Source organism: Salarias fasciatus, chromosome 3 (genome assembly GCF_902148845.1).
Source record: "Salarias fasciatus chromosome 3, fSalaFa1.1, whole genome shotgun sequence".
Classification (NCBI taxonomy): Eukaryota; Metazoa; Chordata; class Actinopteri; order Blenniiformes; family Blenniidae; genus Salarias; species Salarias fasciatus.
Genome location: NC_043747.1, coordinates 22,082,393 through 22,104,208, shown reverse-complemented (window position 1 = coordinate 22,104,208; position 21,816 = coordinate 22,082,393). Strand labels below are relative to the sequence as shown.

At 43.4% G+C, this 21,816-nt stretch overlaps 2 protein-coding genes, 1 long non-coding RNA gene and 1 pseudogene across 4 annotated transcripts; all 4 read right to left on the bottom strand.

The window, feature by feature from the left end:
- The window catches only part of LOC115385946 (NACHT, LRR and PYD domains-containing protein 12-like), a 94,545-nt pseudogene extending 92,907 nt beyond the window's left edge, over window positions 1–1,638 (bottom strand).
- LOC115385993 (uncharacterized) lies at window positions 81–538 on the bottom strand. Its single transcript, XR_003931235.1, has 2 exons — window positions 479–538; window positions 81–386 (listed from the first exon to the last, which is right to left on the bottom strand). It is a non-coding gene; the product is annotated as an uncharacterized LOC115385993 (long non-coding RNA).
- Window positions 1,639–3,845: 2,207 nt separating the features above from the next.
- Window positions 3,846–8,915, bottom strand: LOC115386296 (uncharacterized). Of its 2 annotated transcripts, XM_030088555.1 has the most exons (6): window positions 8,821–8,915; window positions 8,254–8,295; window positions 7,688–7,981; window positions 6,312–6,557; window positions 5,920–6,047; window positions 3,846–5,025 (listed from the first exon to the last, which is right to left on the bottom strand). In XM_030088555.1, the coding sequence occupies exons 3-6, from the start codon at window positions 7,893–7,895 to the stop codon at window positions 4,696–4,698; spliced, it is 912 nt and encodes a 303-aa protein (XP_029944415.1). In that variant the 5' UTR covers window positions 7,896–7,981; window positions 8,254–8,295; window positions 8,821–8,915; the 3' UTR covers window positions 3,846–4,695. The 2 variants fall into 2 exon arrangements, with proteins under 2 accessions (XP_029944415.1, XP_029944414.1); XM_030088554.1 differs by lacking the exon at window positions 8,254–8,295 and having other exon boundaries at window positions 8,821–8,913.
- A 4,408-nt stretch (window positions 8,916–13,323) lies between these two features.
- Window positions 13,324–21,489, bottom strand: kcnj10a (potassium inwardly rectifying channel subfamily J member 10a). Its single transcript, XM_030086282.1, has 5 exons — window positions 21,069–21,489; window positions 20,724–20,935; window positions 20,523–20,654; window positions 19,890–20,067; window positions 13,324–13,831 (listed from the first exon to the last, which is right to left on the bottom strand). The coding sequence occupies exons 1-5, from the start codon at window positions 21,451–21,453 to the stop codon at window positions 13,431–13,433; spliced, it is 1,308 nt and encodes a 435-aa protein (XP_029942142.1). The 5' UTR covers window positions 21,454–21,489; the 3' UTR covers window positions 13,324–13,430.
- Window positions 21,490–21,816: the final 327 nt, after the last annotated feature.

The following is a 21,816-nucleotide window of genomic DNA, read 5'->3' as shown; positions in this document are numbered from 1 at the left end:
CACCACCAGCACACTGACATCCTGGTTCTCCAGGCCCTCGGCCCAGTCCAGAGTGAACTTGAGCACCGAGAAGGTTTTTCCACTGCCGGCCACGCCGCTGGTCAGAACCACTCGGATGTGTCTGAGCTCCTGGGCTGAGGGTTGGAAGATGTCCTGACACCTGATGGCAGTGTGATGGAGGCTCTCCTTCCTGGAAGCTGTCTCCAGCTGCTGCAGCTCAGGTTCCCTCTGAAGCTCCTCACTGAGTCCCTCTGTGATGTGGAGCTCAGTGTAGATCCTGTTGAGCAGGCTTCCTCCTCCCGGTTCATCACTTCCTTCAGTCACATGTTTACATCTCCTCCTCAAACTCTTCTTATGCTTTTCTAGAAGCTGCTGCAGACCAACTCCTGTTCAGAGACAACAACAACAATCAGACTGCACACAAACAACAAGCTTTCATGTCTCTTCAGTCCCTCAGCAGACACATGTTCACTCTTACTTTGCGCAGCTCTGCTTCTGGATCGTTCTGGCTGCTCCTCAAAGACATCACTCCTCTTCCTCTCTCTGTGGACACCAAACATTTACTCTGAGCAACACACAGCAAAGACATTAAGGTCCACCTTCAACTCTCATACTGCTTAATGGAAATTAATGAAAATTGGAGCGGAACCTTAAAGTCAGCACATCTCATTGTCGTTTGAACAAAAAATAAGGAAACAAACAGTTTTATTTTTTGTGGCTGAAGGTCCAGGTCACAACTGAAGACTTGTGGAAAAAAAAATATTTTGAGCAGAAACCCTTCATAGACAACCTGCTGGATCCTGAAAACTCTGCTGTGTGTCTGAGCTGCTGACTTCTATACTCACAGAGACACATACACACACTTCCCTCAGTTATTTGACTTTAAAAGATTCAAAAATTCAGACTCTCTGCACTTGTTTTACGTTTGGTAAACATTGCTCAGGCTAACTTCATTACATAACTGTTTTATCTGTCTGTGCTGTTACTATGACTATCAGAATAACCCATTACACACACACCCCACCACCACACCCTAAGGTTTTACTACCATCAGGTCAGTCATTGAAACACTCCTTCACAGTAGCTTTCAATCAGAAAATGTACTTTTAGACATCTTTGGTCATGTGGTCAGTCTGCTTGTCGGTTTTCCCAATTTTAGATTAATCAGAAAGCATCTCCAATCTGCTGTGTGTTGAAAATAGCTGGAAATATCTCCACACACACACCCAGTGATTCAGGACGGTAATCATAAACACAGTTGTAAAGAGATTAAAGGTCAAAGGTCAGACCCACCCTGCCCAATAATGAGTTTCAGATGTGGTGAAAATGTTGTGTTGGATCATTGGTTCGGACTGAAGTTCTAAATGACTGAATGCTCATTTTGAGCAGACTAAAACACCAAGTGCTGCATCTTCTCTTCTGTTTGGTTGTTTTTGTGGATTCTGGACGTGGACTCTGCAGGAGCAGCTGATGTCTCTTACCTGTCCACAGTCTCTGATCTGTCCTCCTCTTCATCCACATCAGACATGTTCAGTCAGGCTGAAAGAGACAGCAGCAGCCACAGTGACAACCTTGATCGAGACTTCAACATTAGAAGACAACACATCGATAAAGACTCACCCGTCTCTCCCTCTCCGACACAGCCGACTGTGAGTTGGACTCTGAACTGACTCAGTGCTTCGTGGTTTCCTGGGTGCGTTTTTGTACCTAGATCACCTGAACAGAGCTGCTCCTCCTCTTTACAGTGGGCTGGTTCAACAGGTGACTCAGTTCAGACTCACAGGTGAATTTAACGTCATTGTTTGAACACGAGGTATTATTGAGCAGCTAAAGGAGGCAATTCATATCAGCAATTCTGCTCAGACTAAACTGCTTGATCAAAGAGAAATATTAGTAAAAATCTCAGTTCAGCCTTTTCGATCAGTAAAGCAACATTAAGATGTGAGATAAAGACTTCTGACTCTCTCTGTTGTCTCTCAGCCACAAAACACACTGAACCAAAAAAAACTGTCATATAAAAGTTGGTGTGAAGCTAAATCATGTTTAAACCTGACTTTTTAGAAGAATTGATGTTTAAGAATAGAATTAAAAGTATTTTAATGCCTAATTTGGAGTTTATTTCATTCCATACTTAAATTTGTTGGATTCAAAATGATCAGTTGTTGTATTTTTTGTTTGACCCCGACCTGCTTCCAAACCAAACCAGAGACAGGATTTCTGCTGCAGATCCCAGATCAGTTGAGATCAAATCTGGTCATCAAGGCCCTCATCCTGCAGGGTGTCAATTGGTCCTCACTTCAACCCACCGGACAGCAGTGATTGTCTCATTGTCAGGATTTCCACACAGCTTCACCATGATCCATTCATTAAATTGAGGCGTGTTGGAGCTGGGTTCATTGAAGACATGCAGGACTGTGCCCCGAGAGGACCAAGAATGTCCACCCCTTTCCACGATCCATCATGAGGTCTTCATTCCCGGTAAAAACAGATGGAAGGCCACCAGGGGGCGTCCTGGTCACAGGAACCTCCTCCACATGAGTCCCTTCTGGATGTTGACCTTGAGATGTGTGTGGATGTGCTTTATGACATGTTTGAGGTTTACTTAATAATTATTTTCAGACTTGGTTTGACTGTGCTGCACCGCAAACCCACACCGATACAAAATTGCATCCACAATCTCAGGCCTGTTGTCGATTCCATCGTATCGCACGCTCACGTCCAACTTGATAAGTGCCGATCCTAGCATGGAAATGGTCATCCACCCAGTTTTCTGCTGCACGTCTGTTTGGGCCAATGGGAGCTAAATCACAGTCTTGGTGCCACTTCCTGAAATGATTTGTTCTCAACTCTGTTCTTGATTCAGCATAAACCAAAGGTTAGACTGGAGGAATGTCAGGACCAGTACAGACTAGAAGATAACTTCGATTATGAGGAGTGTGGGAATTAATTTTATTTCTAATATTCTTATTCTTAAGCTTGCTTGCTTACATATGATACTCAAGGGGAAAAAGTACTTTCATACGAATGGATATAACCTTTTATATACAACTGGTTGTGTAGCTTTTGATAAACTGTAATGTAACTGACCCATGAGCCTGGGAGCGAGGATGGCATGACTGGGCCGACTGTGGAAAACTACCGAGAGCCACAGCTTGAGAACCCCGCCTGCGAGCGAGGGATCATAAATACACACACAGATTAGATATCACCTGTTGCCTGCTGGACGCTGCACTCGGGTAGACCAGGGACTCAAGGACCAGAATTCTGTGTCAGGGAAACAACATCTTGCTGTAATAAATTCACACACTAAAAGCCAGAAGTCCTAAGGTCCTGATTGCAGGACCTTAGGACTTGGCGGCACCGTGGAGATGGACTGAAGATCCTCACCTCAACCGGAGGCAGCTGTGAACGGAATGTTGGAAGGACAGGAAACAATGTCCTCACTTTGTTAAGTGTCCTCACTTTGTTGGTCTAAAATTCTCACTGGTCCTCACTCAGTGGTATTTACAAGAACACACACAGACGTATATACACCTTGATGTCCAATCACTGTTGTGGCTCCGCCCACGCAACCACTCACACACTAGAGTTAGGGAAAGTGACATTCGCATCACACAGAAAAGATGAGGAAAACAACCAAGGGAGCCATGGAGAGAGAAGAGGAGGAGATAAGAGACAGAAGTTTGAAGAAGCATGTTTCATTCAAATCCCCGATGTGGAATCATTTCAGTTTTACCACTTAATACAACGACGGGGGAGTAAAAAAAGTAAACAGGAATTTCAATGTCTGTAAATGTTGCTACACGTGTCCAGTACTTTATACACAAAATACAACTGACAATAGATACAAGTTCCAGTAAAGTTTATGTAAAGAGGCAGTGAGTGTCAACATGAGAACTGTCACTGAAAAATACAATAATACGAAAAACCTTCTCACCCATTCAAGTAAGCATCCACATGACTTCCAACAGATCAATACACAGTGGTCACAGGTCCAGCTGCGGGCCAGATGCGATGACCTGTCTGAAGTACTCACTCCATGTTGTGACCGAGTTATAGCCCCGCCCCCTCAGTGACTTTTCAGGACCCAGCGTTACCTTCTAACTCTAATGTGAGCGTGAAGCTGCAGCCGAGTGACAGTCACGATCTGACACATGATCATCAAACAAGGATCAAAGCTCTCAACCACAGTTCACCATCAAGTTTCAGTGTTCTCCAGGACAGCTGCAGAGTTCCGATGTCTGTTGCACCAACTGCCTTCCTCCTCCTCTTGATATTTTGGCAGAACATAATTTAAAATCTGTCTTACTTTTTTCATTCTCATTAATATTAAAGAATCTCTGAACTTCTCAGGCTGACTTAGATTATTTATTCCTCACTTTATTTGTTTACTACTTGCTCCGTCCTGTATCCTTTGTGAGGATTGGTATGTGTACGAGTAAAATTTTAAGAATTTTCAAGTTCTACTATTTTATACAAATGCTATTCTGTTATTGATTGTTATTGGCTCCCTGATCGGGACTCCAGACAGGGAAGAACTTCATCTGCTGATCAACTCACATGTCTTCTTTTTTGAAGTATTTATTAAAGGTGTGTCCAGCTTTCATCAACAGCTTTCCAGCATTCGTGATCAACTTGCATTGTTTGATCAGAGCTCCTTGAATCCGGTATCGACCAGTTGGTGGTGCTGTCACTTCACTTTCCTGGCAACTGCAGCAGACAGTAAACTGTGTCAACCTCTGGCCGCTGTGTCTCATGCACAGTGACAGACTGTGAAGTGGAAGGCGTGTTCTCCTGTCCAGTGTCTTTCCTGCCGTCCCTTTTGCCGGCAGAGGCAGCAACATTCGGGAAGGCGTAGATGGTATCGGCCGTGGGACTCTCCAGGGAGCCCGGCTGCTGTGTGGGGCTGGCAGTGGGCCTGGGCTGCCCCGCGTTCTCGTAGCAGGAAGAAGGCGTGGAGACTTCGGCCTCTTCTTGTGAAGGTGTTTGCACTGGCTGGCCTTCTTTTGGCGGAGCTGGAGATCTCTGTGTCGGGAAATATTCAATTCAGATACATCTTCAGACATGATATAGGTTACAAATGTTCATCAACATCCCATGAGCAAGGCAGTGAACCCCAAACTGCTCTCAATGGATGGATGAAGTGCTCAGTGTAACAGCCGTCACCACTGATGAATGAGTGGATGTGACAAGGAATTTGACAGACCTTTGGGGACTGTTTAAAGGAATATTCCAAAGATTTATGACCCACCCCCTATCCCTATCATTGACAAAGTTAGACAAGCTCATAAATACCTTTTTTGTGTCTCTGCGTCCAGTGGCTTGTTCCCAGCTGTTAGCATCGTAGTTAGCTTAGCTCAATTGCTGGAAGTCAATAGGAAACAGAGCCGGACTGATGAAAGTGGACGCATAGTGCTCCGCGGAAGGATATACCGGCGCACAGCGGCTGAGTCTATGGCTTCTACTGCTGTCCTCCGGTATATCCTTCCGTAGAGCACTGCGCATGCACAGGTCTGTGTGTATCAAAACCTTATTTTAACGGATTGAAAAGATAACACATCTTTTAAAATGTTTTATAACCATTCGGATTTACTTCACGTGCTAAAACGCCATCCCCTGGACCACTGGAAGGAGTATTTTGTCCACTTTCGTCAGTCCGGCTCTGTTTCCTATTGACTTCCAGCAATTGATCTAAGCTAACTACGATGCTAACAGCTGGGATACAGCCACTGGACGCAGAGACACAAAAAAGGTATTTATGAGCTTGTCTAACTTTGTCAATGATAGGGATAGGGCATGGGTCATAAATCTTCGGAGTATTCCTTTAACACAAGTAAAATATTTACAAGTAAAATATTTAAATTCTGCAGTAAATCACTATACAAACTTCTGATGTTGTGAGTGGTCATTGCAGCTTACCCGGGGGTGGTGATAGCACCTCAGAGCCAAACCCAGCACACACACACAGACCAAACAGCAAACCATGATCAAAATGAGTATATGATGTGATGTGGGGTGTTTCTGAGGTTTCCTCTGATGACTGAAACCTGGAAACACACGAAAATAGATTTCCAGCAAAAAGTAGGAAGATGTGCTTGAACATTGCTTGAATCAAACCAAATTAAAAGTGAAGGATGTACTGAAAAACTACAAATGAGCTGCTTTTATTAAATAAAAAAAAGGACCAAAACTTGAAACTTTTTGTATTTTGCATAGTTAACAACATCCATTCAGTCAATTCAATAAAATGATTAAAGAAGATTTCAAAGAACTAACAATCATTAGTTTTACTTCAAAAATCCAATACTTACAGTCATCTATGTTCACAATTTCATGATTTGTGCTGACATAGTTGTTTCCTCTGCAGACAGCAGTTCTCTTCTCTGTGAAGATGCTGATGTTGAAAGTGTGGGTTGACGTCTGGGACGTTTTGCATCCGTCTGCGTCGCAGTGGGACGTCGCCCAGTCGTCCTGGATAGAGCAGTTCACTGTGATGTTGCAGGATCCTGCAGACAGGTTGGAGGCATGCACCACCACCACAGGCGGAGGAACCATACCTGAAACAGCACACAAAAAAAACTTTACATCCTGTGTATTTCCTCGCTAATGCAGATTCAGCACTTTGTCACCATCTAGCAGTCTAAAGTTTATTCACTTCATCATTCATCTTCACATTTATTGAAGAGGTCTCAAAACTATGTAGCAATTTGCTTACTTTTTTAAATTAAATAAGATGAAATTGAATTAAATGAAAACCAGCTGTACTAAAATGTATTCTTTTGTTTCCTTTTTATTTTTTAATGTTTGATATGAAGAGAATATCAGCTCGGATGATGGAAACTTTAATCACCAGATCATTTATTTATATCGTTTCTAAGAAACAAGCCCATCAATGTATGTCAATGTATGAGAAAAGAGAAGTTAAAGTTTATGCTTGAAATAATTTGAACCTTCAACCTGGAACAAGTTACAAAGTGAACTGAAACTCTCCAGCTTGATTCCTCTTGGTGAATTCAGAAATCGATTAGGAAAGCTGAAGAGCCTGTCAGTAGGGGATTGCTCATGTTTTTAATGTTCTAATAATGACTGGTGTTTTTATTGCTTCATCTTAGTGTATGTATATTTTAATGTTTGTTGGGTTTTTTTTTTTTTGTTTTGTTTTTTGTATGTCTGTTTGATATTTATTTGCTGCTGCACAGGTCTCTCTTGTAGATGAAACCCTGGGTTTCAATAGGATAACCTGTATAAATAAAGGTTAAATAAAAAAAATAGAATTAAAAAAATTAAAAAAACAGAGAGTGAAAAACTAAATTTATGATATCTTTGGGGACAATTATTTGTCTTACACACCACTTTGTCCAACTTTTGCTGACACTAAGTGATCCCAGATGAAGGGTGAAACATGCTCACGTTCCGATACTTGAGAAGTTAATAATATGTAATTTATAAAAAAAAAAATCAGTTTTCTTGGTGGTGATTGGAGCCTCGGGCTTTATGTTTGACCTGCCTGCTTTATACACCTCGAATAATACCAAAAAATGAAATAAAACTAAATGTACATGATAATTTATTTCAGAACAGAGGAAAAGTTTGCATGTTCATGGATTCTTTCAAGTTTTCGGTTGTGGCATGATTGGGAAAATAATATGTGTACAACAATGACAAATACATCTTGAAGAAAACCTACCTTCCACAGTAACATGATGAGTTTCTGTATGTGAACTGTACTTGGAGTCTGTGAATAAGGCTTCATAGACACCAGAGTCTGAATCTGTCAGCTCGTTTATACACAAGGAGAAGTTTTCACGACTGAAGACCACCTTCTTTTCATAGTCGGGATTAACAAATGCAAGAGAAGCAATTGTTTTTTTTTCTTTCTTCCAATGACCATCCATGTATGGTGGTGGCTTGGTAACACGAAGACACACTGAGTTGTTTCTTAGTCCATAATATTTCACTGTTGGATCCTCCCCTTTGATTCCTGAAGGGAAACAATTTATTTTAGTCAAAGACAACTTGTCAACACTCATTTATTAACACTTCAATCTGTTTTCAGTGCATACACATATAAAAAATGCTTTGAAGCTTTAAACCATCATCCTTGGAGAATGATCCATTCTTTAAATACTAATATTTAATATGTGCAGGTTAAACAAAGTGGTTGAAGCTCTGAAGCAAACATATTTCTTTCTTAAGCCTTGATATTTAAGAAAACCCAAATAACGCCCAGACAAAAATTTGGAGATCACTCACAACATTCAACATGGCGACAAACCAAACGTTGTCTCATGTTACCTGTAACACAACAGTGATACTGGAGGTCAAAGTAATGCCACCCAGTGTTACTATATGTTTACATATATTTCTCTCTCTATTTCTCTATTTTGAGTCAAATATACGAACTTCTGTTTTATCTGCGTTCAGAAGCAGAGAATTGCAACTCGTACGACTTCATCTGTGTCATCTGATTGTATAGATAAATAGATTTATGTATCATCTGCATAAAAAGAAAACTTAATGGAGTTTATCACACATTTCATTACTCATTTTAGTCAAATAGATCACTTGTACATAAATATTACGTGGCTGACTTGCAACAACTTTTTCCAGGATTTTAAAGATGAAGGGTTGGCCATTGGGCTCTAACTTGTTAAAACACCCGAGGAAACAAACACATTTCTTGTCTGCACATCAATGCATCCATCCCCATCCTACAGCCTTTACCATGAAGAAAACATAAAAAAAACAGCCACAAAAACAGACAGCTCGTAAACCACTCCTGACATTCAACATACCAACAAACTGTATCTTCACTCATACCTGTAACGATCCAACAGCTCAGAAAAAGAAGGAGAAGGAGCATTTTGAATCCTCTTACAATCCGTTAAGCTTGCCAAATGTGAAATACATCAACAGGAAACACGTGTTTCAAGGTTTTTTTAATGAGACCTCAAGCATGAAGGCAGTGAAGCGAAGCTCGCAGGTGTGGGGTGACATTCAGGAAGTGGCTACTATGTTCCTGCAGACTGCAATATCAAAATTCAGCAATAGTATTCTATCACGTAGTATCAAATTCTAAACAAAGGTGAGGATTACAACAACAAAAACAAAACAAAAAAACAGTAATTAAACTGCCAGCAGCCTTGACCAAGTCCTTGCAACCGGAGGACTTTAAATAAGACTGTCAGTCATCAGGGCCAGAGTCTGATCAAATGCGTTAAAGCAGCATATAGACCTCACTTCCTGTTTCTAGCAGGTAACATGATAGCCAACTATAGTTATCATCATCACCTGATGATCAGAGCTGGATTGGTTTGCACCAGATCGGAGCATACACCACGCTTCCTGTTTCCAGCAGGTGGCCCTGCGGCCGATGGTCATTGTTGTGAGATAGCTTTCATCAGATCAGGACTCTGATCAACGCTTGAAGTTTAATGGCGATTGAACCATGTTCAGACGATTCACGCTGTGTAGTTGCATGGTGAATGTCAAGGTGCCATGGCTGCCACCACGACCTCAGATTTTAGTGGAAGATTTTCATACGTTTTGAACATCAGTCCCTTTTCTGTTTGCCAAATTCCAGGTAATTGGGAATCAACAACTTGGACGAGTTTTCTGTGGGAATTATTTTTACTTTTTTCACATACTTCCTGTTTCCAGCAGGTGGTGCTATGTAGGGCTGAACGATACATTGTTATCATATCGATATCGGGATATGAACATTCAGGACATTAGTTTCTAAAAATCAACGATATCAAGATTTCCCCTGCTTGCCCTGCATGTAAGCTCGCCCATGCACAGGTAAGGCCAGCCAACCACAAACCTCGTTTACTGGTTGACAGCTGATGGCAGAGGGCGGTTGCAGAATCTCCACAAACAAGTTTGGTGGTAGTGGCAGTGAGTTCTCATGAATAAAACAGCATTTTTTTTTACATCCTTTTGTATTATGATGTTTTTATTTTTCTGAAAAATGCTCAACTTTCACTGAATCCATTGTAATATATCGTATGGATATCGGGATATCTGGCATGGATATCGAGATATGAAATTTTGCCCATATCGTTCAGCCCTAGTGCTATGGCCTATCGCCATATGGCTGTGATCAGATCGGGACTCTGATGCCACGTGTAAAGTTTGATGGTGATTGGACCATGTTCAGGCCACTCACCCTGCGCTTCCTGTTTTATGGCAAAACATCAAAATCATCTGGCTTTTGCTGAAGATTTCTCCAACTTCTACTCACGAACCCCTTTTTCTATCAACAGGCCTATATATGAGGTCCTTTGGAGTACCACCAAGATGAATTTACTTTAGGAAATTTGTAAATTTGGGCCACAATCAACTATATTTTTAAATTGTTCAAATTCCATACTTGTTGGTGAAATGTATGCTTGATTTTCTTAATTCTGCAGGAGGTGCTGTTGAAGCATTTTGCTGGTCACATGTGTATTCCCTCCAAAATATCAAAGATCTCTACGAAATTCATGTGTGTGGCACATTTAGCAACTTTTAATGTACGTTTAGGTCCCAAAAATACAATGGAAGGTGCCAAACAAAATAATAATAAACCGAGAAATTCCATTGGGGTCCCCTGCAACTTCAGTCGGTGCCCTCGGGCTCAGACCCTAATAATGAAGAACAACTGAGTGATGGTGAGTCTTCATGTTTTTATTATGTAACAATGTTCAAAGATTAATGATACTCTTAATATTTTAAATTTATGTAACTTGGGCACAAAAGATGGCACCATTCCCGGTAATGTGCCATTTCATGGGCTTTCAAGGACTTTTAAGTTTGAGACCATAACAGGAAGTCTGGGCATTCAGTCATTTTTGATCTCATTTGATCCCTATCGTATGATTCAGTGTGGATACCATCTTATTGTGTATTTTCACCTCTGAGTCTGGTTCTGCAGGTTTCTTCCTGTCAAAATGCAGTCTTTCCTTTCCTCCACCTTCTCTGCGTGCTCATATAGAATAGTTGTGTTTTTATGTCAAGGCCTTGAGATGACTGCATTGTATTTGCACAACAGAAATACAATAGAAATGAGAAAATTCTGTCATGAGATGATGTGATTCTTTCACTGTAACTGAATCGTCTTCGTAGAAGTTCAAACAGGGAAGTTTGATAAATGTAAGATGGAGAAAGTACAGAACAAATATAGAATGGATGGAGTCCACCTGTGTGCAGACTTGACTGAACTTTTTTTGTTCTTTTTTTTTTTTTTTTTTTGATCAGTGGGGCTCCCCAGGCTTGAGGTGACGATGATTCATTGGGGAATGGAGGTGAGTGATGTGTGGGTGTTTGTGTGGGGGAGCTAGGCGATGGTTTGAGTGTGAGCAAGTAGCACCTGCATGCACTGTGGTTTTTGGGATGTCATTATTGAACTGCTGTGGTTTTCTGCAGAAGCATAAACATCTTTCACACTGTCGTCATCCAAATAACTGACATTTGTACAGATAGCAGTGTCTTCTTCAAACTCACTCAGCAAACAGTGTCAAGGTTCCACACATTTTCAAGTTCAGATTTTCAGATTTTTTTTCCTTGTTCAGCTGATTTTATTGAAACTTCTGAAATGTCATTTCAGTCATTTTCAGAAAGTTGCGTTTTCAGTCACTTCTATCAGCGTCGCTGTGTGAACGGAACATAAATCTGGGAAGTTACATGCATGAAGTTCAGCTTGTACGCTCCTGTGACTGAAATGGATGCAGTAAAAAGATCCCTACTCTGTAAATACGTTGTGATCTTTCTGGGACATTTTTCACAGACCCGCACAAAGAGACGCTGCAAATAACTCGTTTATTGAAAGAGGCACTTAAAAAGTACGTTAGCAGTTAGACTGAAGAGCTTCCCGGTGCTGAGCACGAGCCACACGGTGCACAGTCGGCCAAGCAGTACAGGCAGGTACAACCTTCCAGTTATAGATACACACACACACACTGTGTCTTCAGTCATAAAAACACATTTCCTTTTTTATTTGGGCTTATCTGGAGCAGCAGAGAATTTCATTTTAAGTAGTGACACGTTATCTCAATTTAAAAATACATCATCATACCTTTTAAAAGAATCTATACTCACATGCAGCATTTTACATAGGCACTTTGTTTATTTCTGTCTGTTTAATTTTAGTGAGAAAATCAAAATTACAGCATGTCAAAATAATTTCAAAAATCATATTTTTTTCTTACAAAAATTATGTAATTCAGATTTTCAGAAATGGTTAAAATACTCTGTAGTGACTTTTCAATTATATTCGAATATATTGAGATGCGCCTGAAAGTATACATTTTAGCTGAAAAGTATCACAATATGTTTTATATTGAAATTCAGATATTCCTCACACTTAATCAAAATTGTGTGCGTGTTTTTTTTTTTTTTTTTAGCAATTTGTTTTGGGAACAATTCATCTTTGTGATTATATTATCTCCATTTAAAATATAAAATAACTCATTCGTCCTAAAAAAAAAAAAACAACTCGAGTCAAAGCAGCTGATTAAAAAAAAACACTTTCATTGCCACTGTATGAAAAGATGACAGCATTAGAACCACAAATATACTGACCTTTTTACAGAAACATCCTTGTGCACTGACAGCAATTAATACGGTAGAATGATAATGCAGAGGTGTGCACAAACAGGAGGCATACACAGACATTATAGGAAAAAAAAATGTTTATACATAACTGTACATGGGGGGAAAAAAAACTGTACATACAGTTCAAAACAGTTCATACAAAAAAGTATTATCTCACTCGCAAGGGTGTAAACACAGACTCACCAACCAGAACGTTCCCACACAGTTTAATCACATGATACAGTGCATTAAGTACCGAAGTTAGTTCAGTTATTGTCAGAAATGCCACGTTCCCTTCGCGTTAAAGTGCTTTTAGTAATATTACTAAACACGTTGACCACAATAAACAAGACATTCACATTCATATCAATGAGCGTATTTTCAGCTTGTTAGAAACTACATCAAACATGATCTAACGTATCAGTGGAAGATAATGTTTCCTGTCTTCATTTATTAACGCAGTTAAAAAGAGAACACAGTGCTGCGATCCAGTTTACACAAGTGAAACACTGTTTTTGTGTTTCCGTTTCAGAATAGCTTCACATTTGCACAACATTTTGAAAAAAAACCTTTTCAGTGTTTTCAGTCGTTTCCGTGTAAAAGGGCATCATTTTCAAAACCTTGCTGTGTAACTGTGAAACTTTGCTGGAATGGAAACACGACCACGCATTTTAACTTGAAAAGTCGTCGTGTCAGGAAGGCTTTAAATGCACACAGGCAGTGCAGTGTGTGTTTGTGTGTGTGTGCGGGTGTGAAAGTGTCTTCTTGAGCAGCTTTTTCCTGTTTGTCTTCCTGTCTCCACCTTATGTCGGTTTGTATCAGCTCTAAATCACCTCTTCCTGTCCCTGTCTCCCCCATCACACATTGCTGATGCGTACGCTCAGCGGACTGCTGTCTCGGATGCGTCCCTTCTCCCGCCCCCTCTCCTCCCCCCTGTAGCTCTCCTCCAGTCTCATCTTTTCGGCGTCCGTCCCGTCCTCCTTGCTCCTGCGTAGGTGTGACGGCTGGGACGAGGGCGAGCCGGCCCTGAAGACGGGGGGGTTTTTGGTTTTGGCCACTTTGTCAAAAAAGGCGAAGTCGGCCACGTACTTCCCCGAGGGGGACAGGGAGACGACGGGGGGGAACTCGTAGCCCCACAGGATCTCGTCCGGCAGGTAGGACGTTCGGACCTGGCAGGTGGCGGAGGTGGGCTCCACGGTGGCGCTCATGATCACCAGCAGCTCGAAGTCCGCCAGGTCTGGGTCGGTCCAGCCGCCGCCTGCAAACAGACAGCAGAGGCTGAAATAAACCTGACCCGGAACGAGAAAAGAGACGATAAGGGACGCTGTTCTCAAACTACACTATATTCTGGAGAACAGAGCTTATAGTTGTCACTCATCGACACACACACACACACACACACACACACACACACACACACACACACACACACACACACACCCATAACAAGAAGGACTCACTGGAGGACATATGCACTCAAACAAGCACACACCTGCATCAACAGGCCTCACTCTGTCATCTGTCCAAACAGCTCTTACCCTGCCCCAGACCCTGTATCACTCCCACCACAGCGAAAACAACCGCGTTTCGCAACCATCCGTACACACTGAGACTGAAACGCCGCCGGTCTGGGTGGCGCTGGTCCGTCCATCACACCTAAAGGTATTCAGTTTCACAACGGAATGATGAGTAAGTCCAATATTTAGTCCGATAGACGAGCAGGTGCTATGTTCACACCGCAGGTCTGTTCTGCCTGATTCTTGGTGCGTTGTTCCATTTTGCACTTGCTCCTGGAGGCACTGAGGTCTAAACAGACGCTCAGATGCTGCTATGATATGGAATGAGTTGCTTTAAACCCAGCTCCAAACTCTTTCTGTTTCAATTGTTGCCCTTTTGTTGTGTTCACACTAAGCGCCAACCTCTGCTCATAAAACATGAAGATAATGCGGAAGTGCAAAAAAGCTGTAATTCCAGAGAAAATCCAGCAGATGATGCTGGTTTCAAAAAGAGCCCCGGTCTCATTGGAACCCGTTCAAACATGCCTATTTTCAGAGTGCAAATAAACATAAAAAGCACCCGGTTTCAGAACATGTTTTGGTCTCTCACTAGTTTCTATAACCGTGCTGCTTCACCAGACTCTGATTCTCACATAAATCATCTGTTGATTTTATATTACGAGTTCAAGTTTTGCATAAATCGCCCTATCACAGCGCCTCCTCTGTCCACGTGATGCGGTCACAGCAAAATAAGTTATACTCCCAACTTTTGTGTAGAGAAGTGACACAATGGTTAATCACACCTTATAATGTTTCTGAATTGCAGCACTTGACGTTCAGATTGCATGATTTTTCTGTGCTAATTCATCAGATTTGGAAAAAAATATACAAATCGATGACGCCACTTTCCCACCAGTCCCGCCCACCCTGGAGGAAATCAGTCTTCCTCTGAACTAAGATGTGTCTGACAGCTTTGAGATGTGCTGATCTTCTGCCTCGGTGGTCTGAAGCCATGACGTCTGTCCCGTCCACTGTCCCGCAGTGCTGCTGTAAATCCACTGATGTAAATCCAATTTCGGTGCTTCTAAGAAAAGCACTCCCTGCTACGTTTCCATTTAATATAACAAACGTCCTGTGATAGAAAGCAGGGCTTGCGGAGCGCTTTAAAGCCGTTAAGTACAGACTCGTGCTCAGTGGTGAGGATCATCCACAAGCGTGACCGGGAACTTCTGTGTTCGCTGCCTCTGCTCTGTGCTTTGGGGACTTTTATCCACGCTTGACTGTGGCCGTTCAGCCAGCGCAGGCCTGCAGCGCTGCAGCCGCTTCAGCCGGAGGCAAAGCCAAACAAAGACGGGCTATTTTAAAGCTATTTTAAAACTCTGCTGATTCCACTTTGGAGAAAATGACTGGAAATGCACCCTGCTTGGTGATTTTTTTACGCTTTAAACTTGGTGTCCAATATTGAAGTCTGCAGTCTTTATGACCAAAAGAACCGTTTTTCCAACAAATGAAATTTATCTGGAGTCAAAGAACATTATAATATAAAACAATTATTTACCTATTAAAAACAATGCTGCATTTATGATGTTTCAAAGCTGCTATTTCAAAATATTTTATTAATTTTTGTTTGTTTTGGAGCCAATTTTAACCATTTTCTCCATTTTTTTTTCATGGATTTTTCTCACTTCAGCCATTTTTAGTATTTTAGCCTTTTCAGAAACGCTCTGTATTTCCTACTGTTGGATCACTTTTAGCCTTGTTGGAAGATTTAACCTTTTAGTGAATGGTTGGTGGTGGTCGGAGGGGCCGATGGCACAGATTGGCAGCCTCGCTTCCGTCAGTCTGTCCCAGGACAGCTGTGGCTACAATAGTAGCTTACCACCACCCAGTATGGTGTGAATGAATAATGCAATGTAAAGCGTCTTTGAGTGTCCTGAAAAGCGCTATGTAAAACCAATGCATTATTATTATTATTATTTAGTGATTTTAAGTAATTTCAGCTGTTTTTCTTTTTTTTCTTTTTTTTTTAGCAGTTTTTGTCATTTTATCACTTTTTAACATTTCCACCTGTTCTGCCTTCCTGTTATCCTGCAGATGAGACCATTTCTGATAAACGGTGTGGAATATTGCAGATTATTCACCAGAACAGAGGTGCCCAAGAGCCACACGTGGCTCCAGTAATCTCACAGTTGCTTTTTTTTTCATATATCTTATTAAGTTAGATGAGTTATAATAATATACAACAACTGAAGCCGAATATGACACTAACATTAAATCAGCATTTTGGGTTTTTTGTTTGTCCCCACCTGGATTTATGATAGGAAACGACTCCAATCAAGCCTGAAAGGAACTCAGACAGAAAAAGTGGCCACTGTTCCGATAATGGCGGACTCTGAAGTGTCTTCCAGCGCCACTGTAAGTGGATCTGCACCCCGGACTGTACGGTATTGTGCTCTAATGAGGGGTGTCTCCGGTAATATCTCTCACACACATTCCTGCCAAACGAGGCCGAGTGTGGACAGAACGGGGCAGCGGGAGCATGCGGCACGTGACCGGAAATACCAACACACACATAATGTGCAACAAAAATCTTTTATTAAATGATTTTCTTTAATATTGGCGGAGCCCCCAGATGTGACATCTCAACTAAAACTTTAACTTTTGGTTGAAAATGTATATTTTTCTACCACATATTAAGGTTTTGTGGCAACAAATTAGAAATTTGTGACTATTTTATGGCCATAAATTAAAATTTTGTGGTGAGTTTATGCCACAAAATTACAATTTTTGACTAAAAATGTATTTTTCAGAATCAAATTCATATTTCTTGGTCTCAAATAAAAAAATGGTTTCAGATTACTTTTTTATAATTTTTAAAAACCAAAATTATAATTCATGACCTTAAAAGAGCATAGCGCAGTTTTAAATATTAAATTATCAATTATTCACACCCACACACGTTTTCACCTTTGCCTGATTGGCAGCAAGAGCTATTTCTGCAAGATCGCAGTCGCTCCTATTTTCCTGTGCAGGGCACTGAAGGCACAGCAATATGAGTGATTCGGGTACGAATCGCTCTAAGCTTGACGTAATGCGCGCTCCCGCTGGCCTGATATCCTTAAGTTTCGTTTTGTCCGCCATTACTCCGCCAGATGCTGAGCAGCAACAACTGAGCAGTACTGAGGATGGAGCTTCCATAAATTAAGAAAAGACCGGCTTCTAGCACTGCCACAACTCCAGCACAGACCCCACCAGGCAGAAGAAACTTAAAGGACCTGTATCATGCTTTTTTAGCTAGTCCAAACCCTATTATTGGCATTAGCACGGTAATAGTTTATTTTTGGCGCTAAGGAAAAGTCATTTTGTATTAAATAAAAGATTTTCTGGGGCTAATTCTGAAACCCGGAAGAGAAAACGCTCTGTTTCACTGAAAATTCCGCCTCTCCCCGTGTGGACTTTGACTAACAGCGTACTTCAACCAATCAGAGCTTCAAAACAAATATGTCATGTTTTAGCTTCTCTAATGGTGCGTTCACACCGGACGCGTTGCAAGCATCACGGGCGTCACTGACGCCTCAAAGTTGACGCATGTAAAGTGTTGAATTCGACGCGTGTTCAAATCTACACACGACGCTTGCAACGTGCGCGACGCGCGGCAGCTCATTGGTGGGAGTGGAGTGGGAGAAGCTTCTGTGTCCTGTCTTCATGTTGACAATAGCGGATCCCATCGGGACACTGGCTTGGCTTTATTTAATAAAGAAAGCCAGAAAACGGCGTCGTTAGGCACCTATGCGACGTCTTTGGGTTCATCCCATCCTGCAGCGGCGTTCGCAATTTGGCGAATTTCACCATTTGCTCCAGGAGCTGCGTGAGGATGAGGTTCGCTTTCAGCGGTACTTCCGCCTCTCCCGGGCCCAGTTTGATGACCTTCTGGCCCGCATCAGCTCTCTAGAGATGCGCGGATTGCGGATTGCGGTTGCACCTGCGGAGCCCGCGGATAACCGCGGATCGGGCAGATGATGTGTCGAAAAATTAAGATTTTAATTACAATCGGGCGGGTTGCGGTTGAAACACTCAAAAAAAAAAAAGCAACTTCAATACACCTAAACACTATTCTGCGGATGCCGGGTGGGTTCGGTTTTGAAAATTGATTTAAAAAAATCGTTCATTTGGGCGGATAGCGGGCGGATGGAAAAATGAGCCATCCGCGCATCTCTACAGCGCTCAGAGTGCTCGTCTGTGATTGGATGACGCTCGGCGTTGACGCTTCCAAAGTTCAATTTTCCCAACTTCAGGCGTTGACGCCTGCAACGTGTGAACGCGTGTGAAGCGCGTCGCCAACGCTCGAAAAGCTCGGGGCGCGGGGGTGGGGTGGGAGAAGAGTGGTGGGGAGGAGTTCAACTTTTGTGATGTACTTAAGTCAGGTTTACACTTGCACGATTCTGTGGCACGCATTGCCACGAATCGAGTCGCAAACGGTCGCAAACCACTCGTAAAGTGGCGTGTGGCGTAAAGTGTGCGTAAACCCGTCGGGACTGCGTGTCATGTCGGGACGAGAATTTTGAAATGTTTAAATTTTGGTCACGACACAATATCGCGAATGGGCCGTGAACTATGCGCCAACTGTCCGTGAACGCCTCGTGAACGCGTCAGGACCGGTCGGTACAATGCAGGAGGATGCATGCCAGTCGTGACCACCGGCGAGTACCCGGAAAAGGGCCCCATCCGGGGGATTTTCGACACACTGTCGTTGCAGCATCAAGTGTAGCGCCTTTAATTTGTCATTGAAATTGACTGATGTCAGCCGTCCGTCGCGGCCCCCTTCAGCTCGGGGCCCTCGGCAGCGTCTTTTCTGCTGCTCTTCAACACAGAGCGGCTGCCAGTTACAGGATCTTCTCTTCTCCGCAGTGATGGTGTCTCTGGCATTCAGCATGTTGTCTGTTCCACAGCAAATCCAAAAATGACCCGGGGTTGGGGAAGCCCCCTTTTTACTCGTATATGACGCGCGTAATTGCGCGCGCAACCATGTCGTGCCAATGCGGGAAGCTCGTAAACTATGCGCAACTATGCGTGAATGCGTCGTGCCAGTTCGCGACACTGACAGGCGCATTCGTGAACTGTCCGTGAACTGTGCTCTAACTGTCCGTGAACTAGTCATGAACAGTGCGGGAGTCTGCCGGTTCGTGACTCCAGATTGGCATGCCTTGCCACGACAACATTGTGGCAAAAAGTGGTGCAAGTGTAAACCTGGCTTTAGGTTTGAAGAGTTTCAAACGAGCTGTTTTCTACCTAAAGGGAGGGGCTGCTGTAAAGAGCAGCAGACTGAAAGAGATTACTCAGACATGCGTGGATGAAGGCAAAAAACATTTTGGGGGTGGTTTTAAAGGGAAATCAACTTTGTGACATGCTTAAAACCTTAAAAAAGTGGATTGTGCATGATATAGGTCCTTTAAAATTTACTCGAGCGCTACTAAAAGAGTGAGGAAGGAGTTCCCCTCTTCTGTGCACATACATGAGCGCAAGCCACAGACATGAGCTTTTCACTAAGCTGCAGTTAAGCCCAAGGCCTGCAGGGGTCAGTGTTTCACATAAAACGAGCAAACTGCTTAATGCACCTTTAAATTCATTTAGAAGACTAAAATTACAATTTTGTGGGTACAAAATACTAATGTTAGACATGAAATATTCATTTGTGGCCACAATTTAAAGGTTTAATTCAGAAGTCATGTCATAAAATAATGTCCAGCGTTACCATGGAGACTGAGTCAGCATTTTCAGCCTGTGAACGCTGTGGCGTGAACGCTGTGCCTGGCGCTTTACCTTTGGCTGCCCAGGCCCGCAGGGGGCTGTGGTCGTCGATGATGTGGTAGAAGGTCAGCGGGATGATGAGGAAGGGGCTGTCGCTGGACGTGTCCACCTGGAACGGGACGTTGCGCTGGTCCAGCCGCACCGTCTCGCCCTCCTTGGTCAGAGACGTCTGAAGCAGCTTCCCCGTCACCTGGAAGCAACCGGTGCGACCGTGGTCATTGAGAAAATCTCCAGTTCATTGATCTATCAATTTAACTTTATTTATTTTTGACCAATAAATCATGAAAATTTTTTCAATTTTGATCACTTTTAAACTTCTTTCTAAGTTGTTGAGATGAATTAAACAATGAAAAAACAAAATGAAGTTATGATGAAGTAGAGAGATGCATTCAAAGGTTTTTTTCTTGAAGGGAAATGAGTCACAGCAAGATAAAAAACTTCCGCCACATGAAAGACAATCGTGAACAACAGGAAGACGACCTACACAGGAAAAGAAATATTGGTTACACATAGAGAAGCAATATATCCATTAGAATCTGTGCTTTTTGTTGCCACAGAATGTCACTGTGAAATATAATAACAGTGCCACCATGTTACCCTGGGGGTATTAATAATGAATGCAGTCTATTTCAACAGTTTCACCACCTGGCATCCCAGCAGCAGACTCTTCCTCATGTTGGCCACCCGGATCATGAGGCACGGCCGGCCCTCCAGGCTCGACACCACGGCGTGTTGGCTGAACTTCACCGTCTCGCCTCTCTTCTTCGGACGCGCAACCTGGAAAGGCACGGAGATGAATGGACGGATCGAGGAGCAAGCTCAAGGGAACGCCAGTATCAGGCGTACCTTAGCGAGGAAGGTGCCGGTGATGAAGATCTCCATCACCATGGTGATGACCAACTGGAAGATGAGGAGGACGATGGCGACGGGACACTCCTCGGTGATGCAGCGGAAGCCGTAGCCGATGGTGGTCTGGGACTCCAGGGAGAAGAGGAAGGCCCCCGTCAGGGTCTTCACCTCCATCACGCAGGGCGTGTGGTTGGAGGGGGGGTCAAACTCTGGAGGCAGGGGAAGGAAAATGGAAGATCTGATGGGTGAAAATGACTCATATACTTGATTCATCCCACATGGAGAGATTCAGTCATCACAGCAGTCTGATCTTAAGTTTCTGGAGATCCCCGGGTTCCGTACCGAGCAGGTCTCCGTGCACCAAGGCCACCAGGTACCAGAGCACCCCGAACAGGAACCAGGTCCCGGCGAAGGTGGCGGAGAAGAGGAAGAACTTGTAGCGCCACTGCATGTCCAGGAAGGTGGTCCAGAGGTCGCGGAGGTACAGCGCCCCGAGGCCGCTCACGTGCTCGATGCGCACGTTGCTGCGCCCATCTTTGGAGAGGACGCGGCGCCTCCTGCGCAGGGCGTTGGGCCCCAGGGCATCCTTGGCTCCGCCTCCCGCACCGGCGCCTCCGGGGCCTCCCGCGGGGCCCAGCAGCGGCTTGGTGATGTCCGTCTGCGTCTGGGAGTGGCAGACCTTCTGAGGGGAGGAGCCCTCAGAGGACGGGGGCGTGGCCGAGGTCATGGCCGCCGCCGCCGCTGCCGCTGAACGAGGTCAGACAGGTGGAGAGGAGACGGCAGGAGATGAAGAGAGGAGGACAGGGGGAGCAGGAGGAGCATAGAGGAAGAGACGAAGAGGGGAGAGACGCTAGAAGGTGGAGAGGGAGGAGAAAAAATGGAGAAGGAGCAGAAGATGGAGAAGGAAGAGATAGAGATGTAGGAAGAGACGTAGAAGAAAGACGAGAAAGAGGAGGAAGAGAAGAAAGGTGGACAAGATTGATGTGGAGAAAGAGGAGATAATGAAGCAGGAGATGAAGGAGAAGGTGCACAAGAAAAGAGGAGGAAGAAGAGGAGGAGGAGAAATAGATGGATGAGGAGGAAAAAGAGT

Bases quoted from the DNA above. Each gene is read 5' to 3' on its own strand.
- kcnj10a (XM_030086282.1), bottom strand. From the start codon at position 21,453: ATGACCTCGGCCACGCCCCCGTCCTCTGAGGGCTCCTCCCCTCAGAAG. The intron at 20,936-21,068 runs GTACGGAACCCG...CCCTGCCTCCAG, and splicing joins GGTGCACGGAGACCTGCTCG to AGTTTGACCCCCCCTCCAAC. The intron at 13,832-19,889 runs GTAAAGCGCCAG...GTCTGTTTGCAG, and splicing joins GCGGGCCTGGGCAGCCAAAG to GCGGCGGCTGGACCGACCCA.
- LOC115386296 (XM_030088554.1), bottom strand. From the start codon at position 8,863: ATGCTCCTTCTCCTTCTTTTTCTGAGCTGTTGGATCGTTACAG. The intron at 7,982-8,820 runs GTATGAGTGAAG...GTTTCCCTTCAG, and splicing joins GAGCTGTTGGATCGTTACAG to GAATCAAAGGGGAGGATCCA. The intron at 6,048-6,311 runs GTAAGTATTGGA...GTGTGTTTCCAG, and splicing joins AATTGTGAACATAGATGACT to GTTTCAGTCATCAGAGGAAA.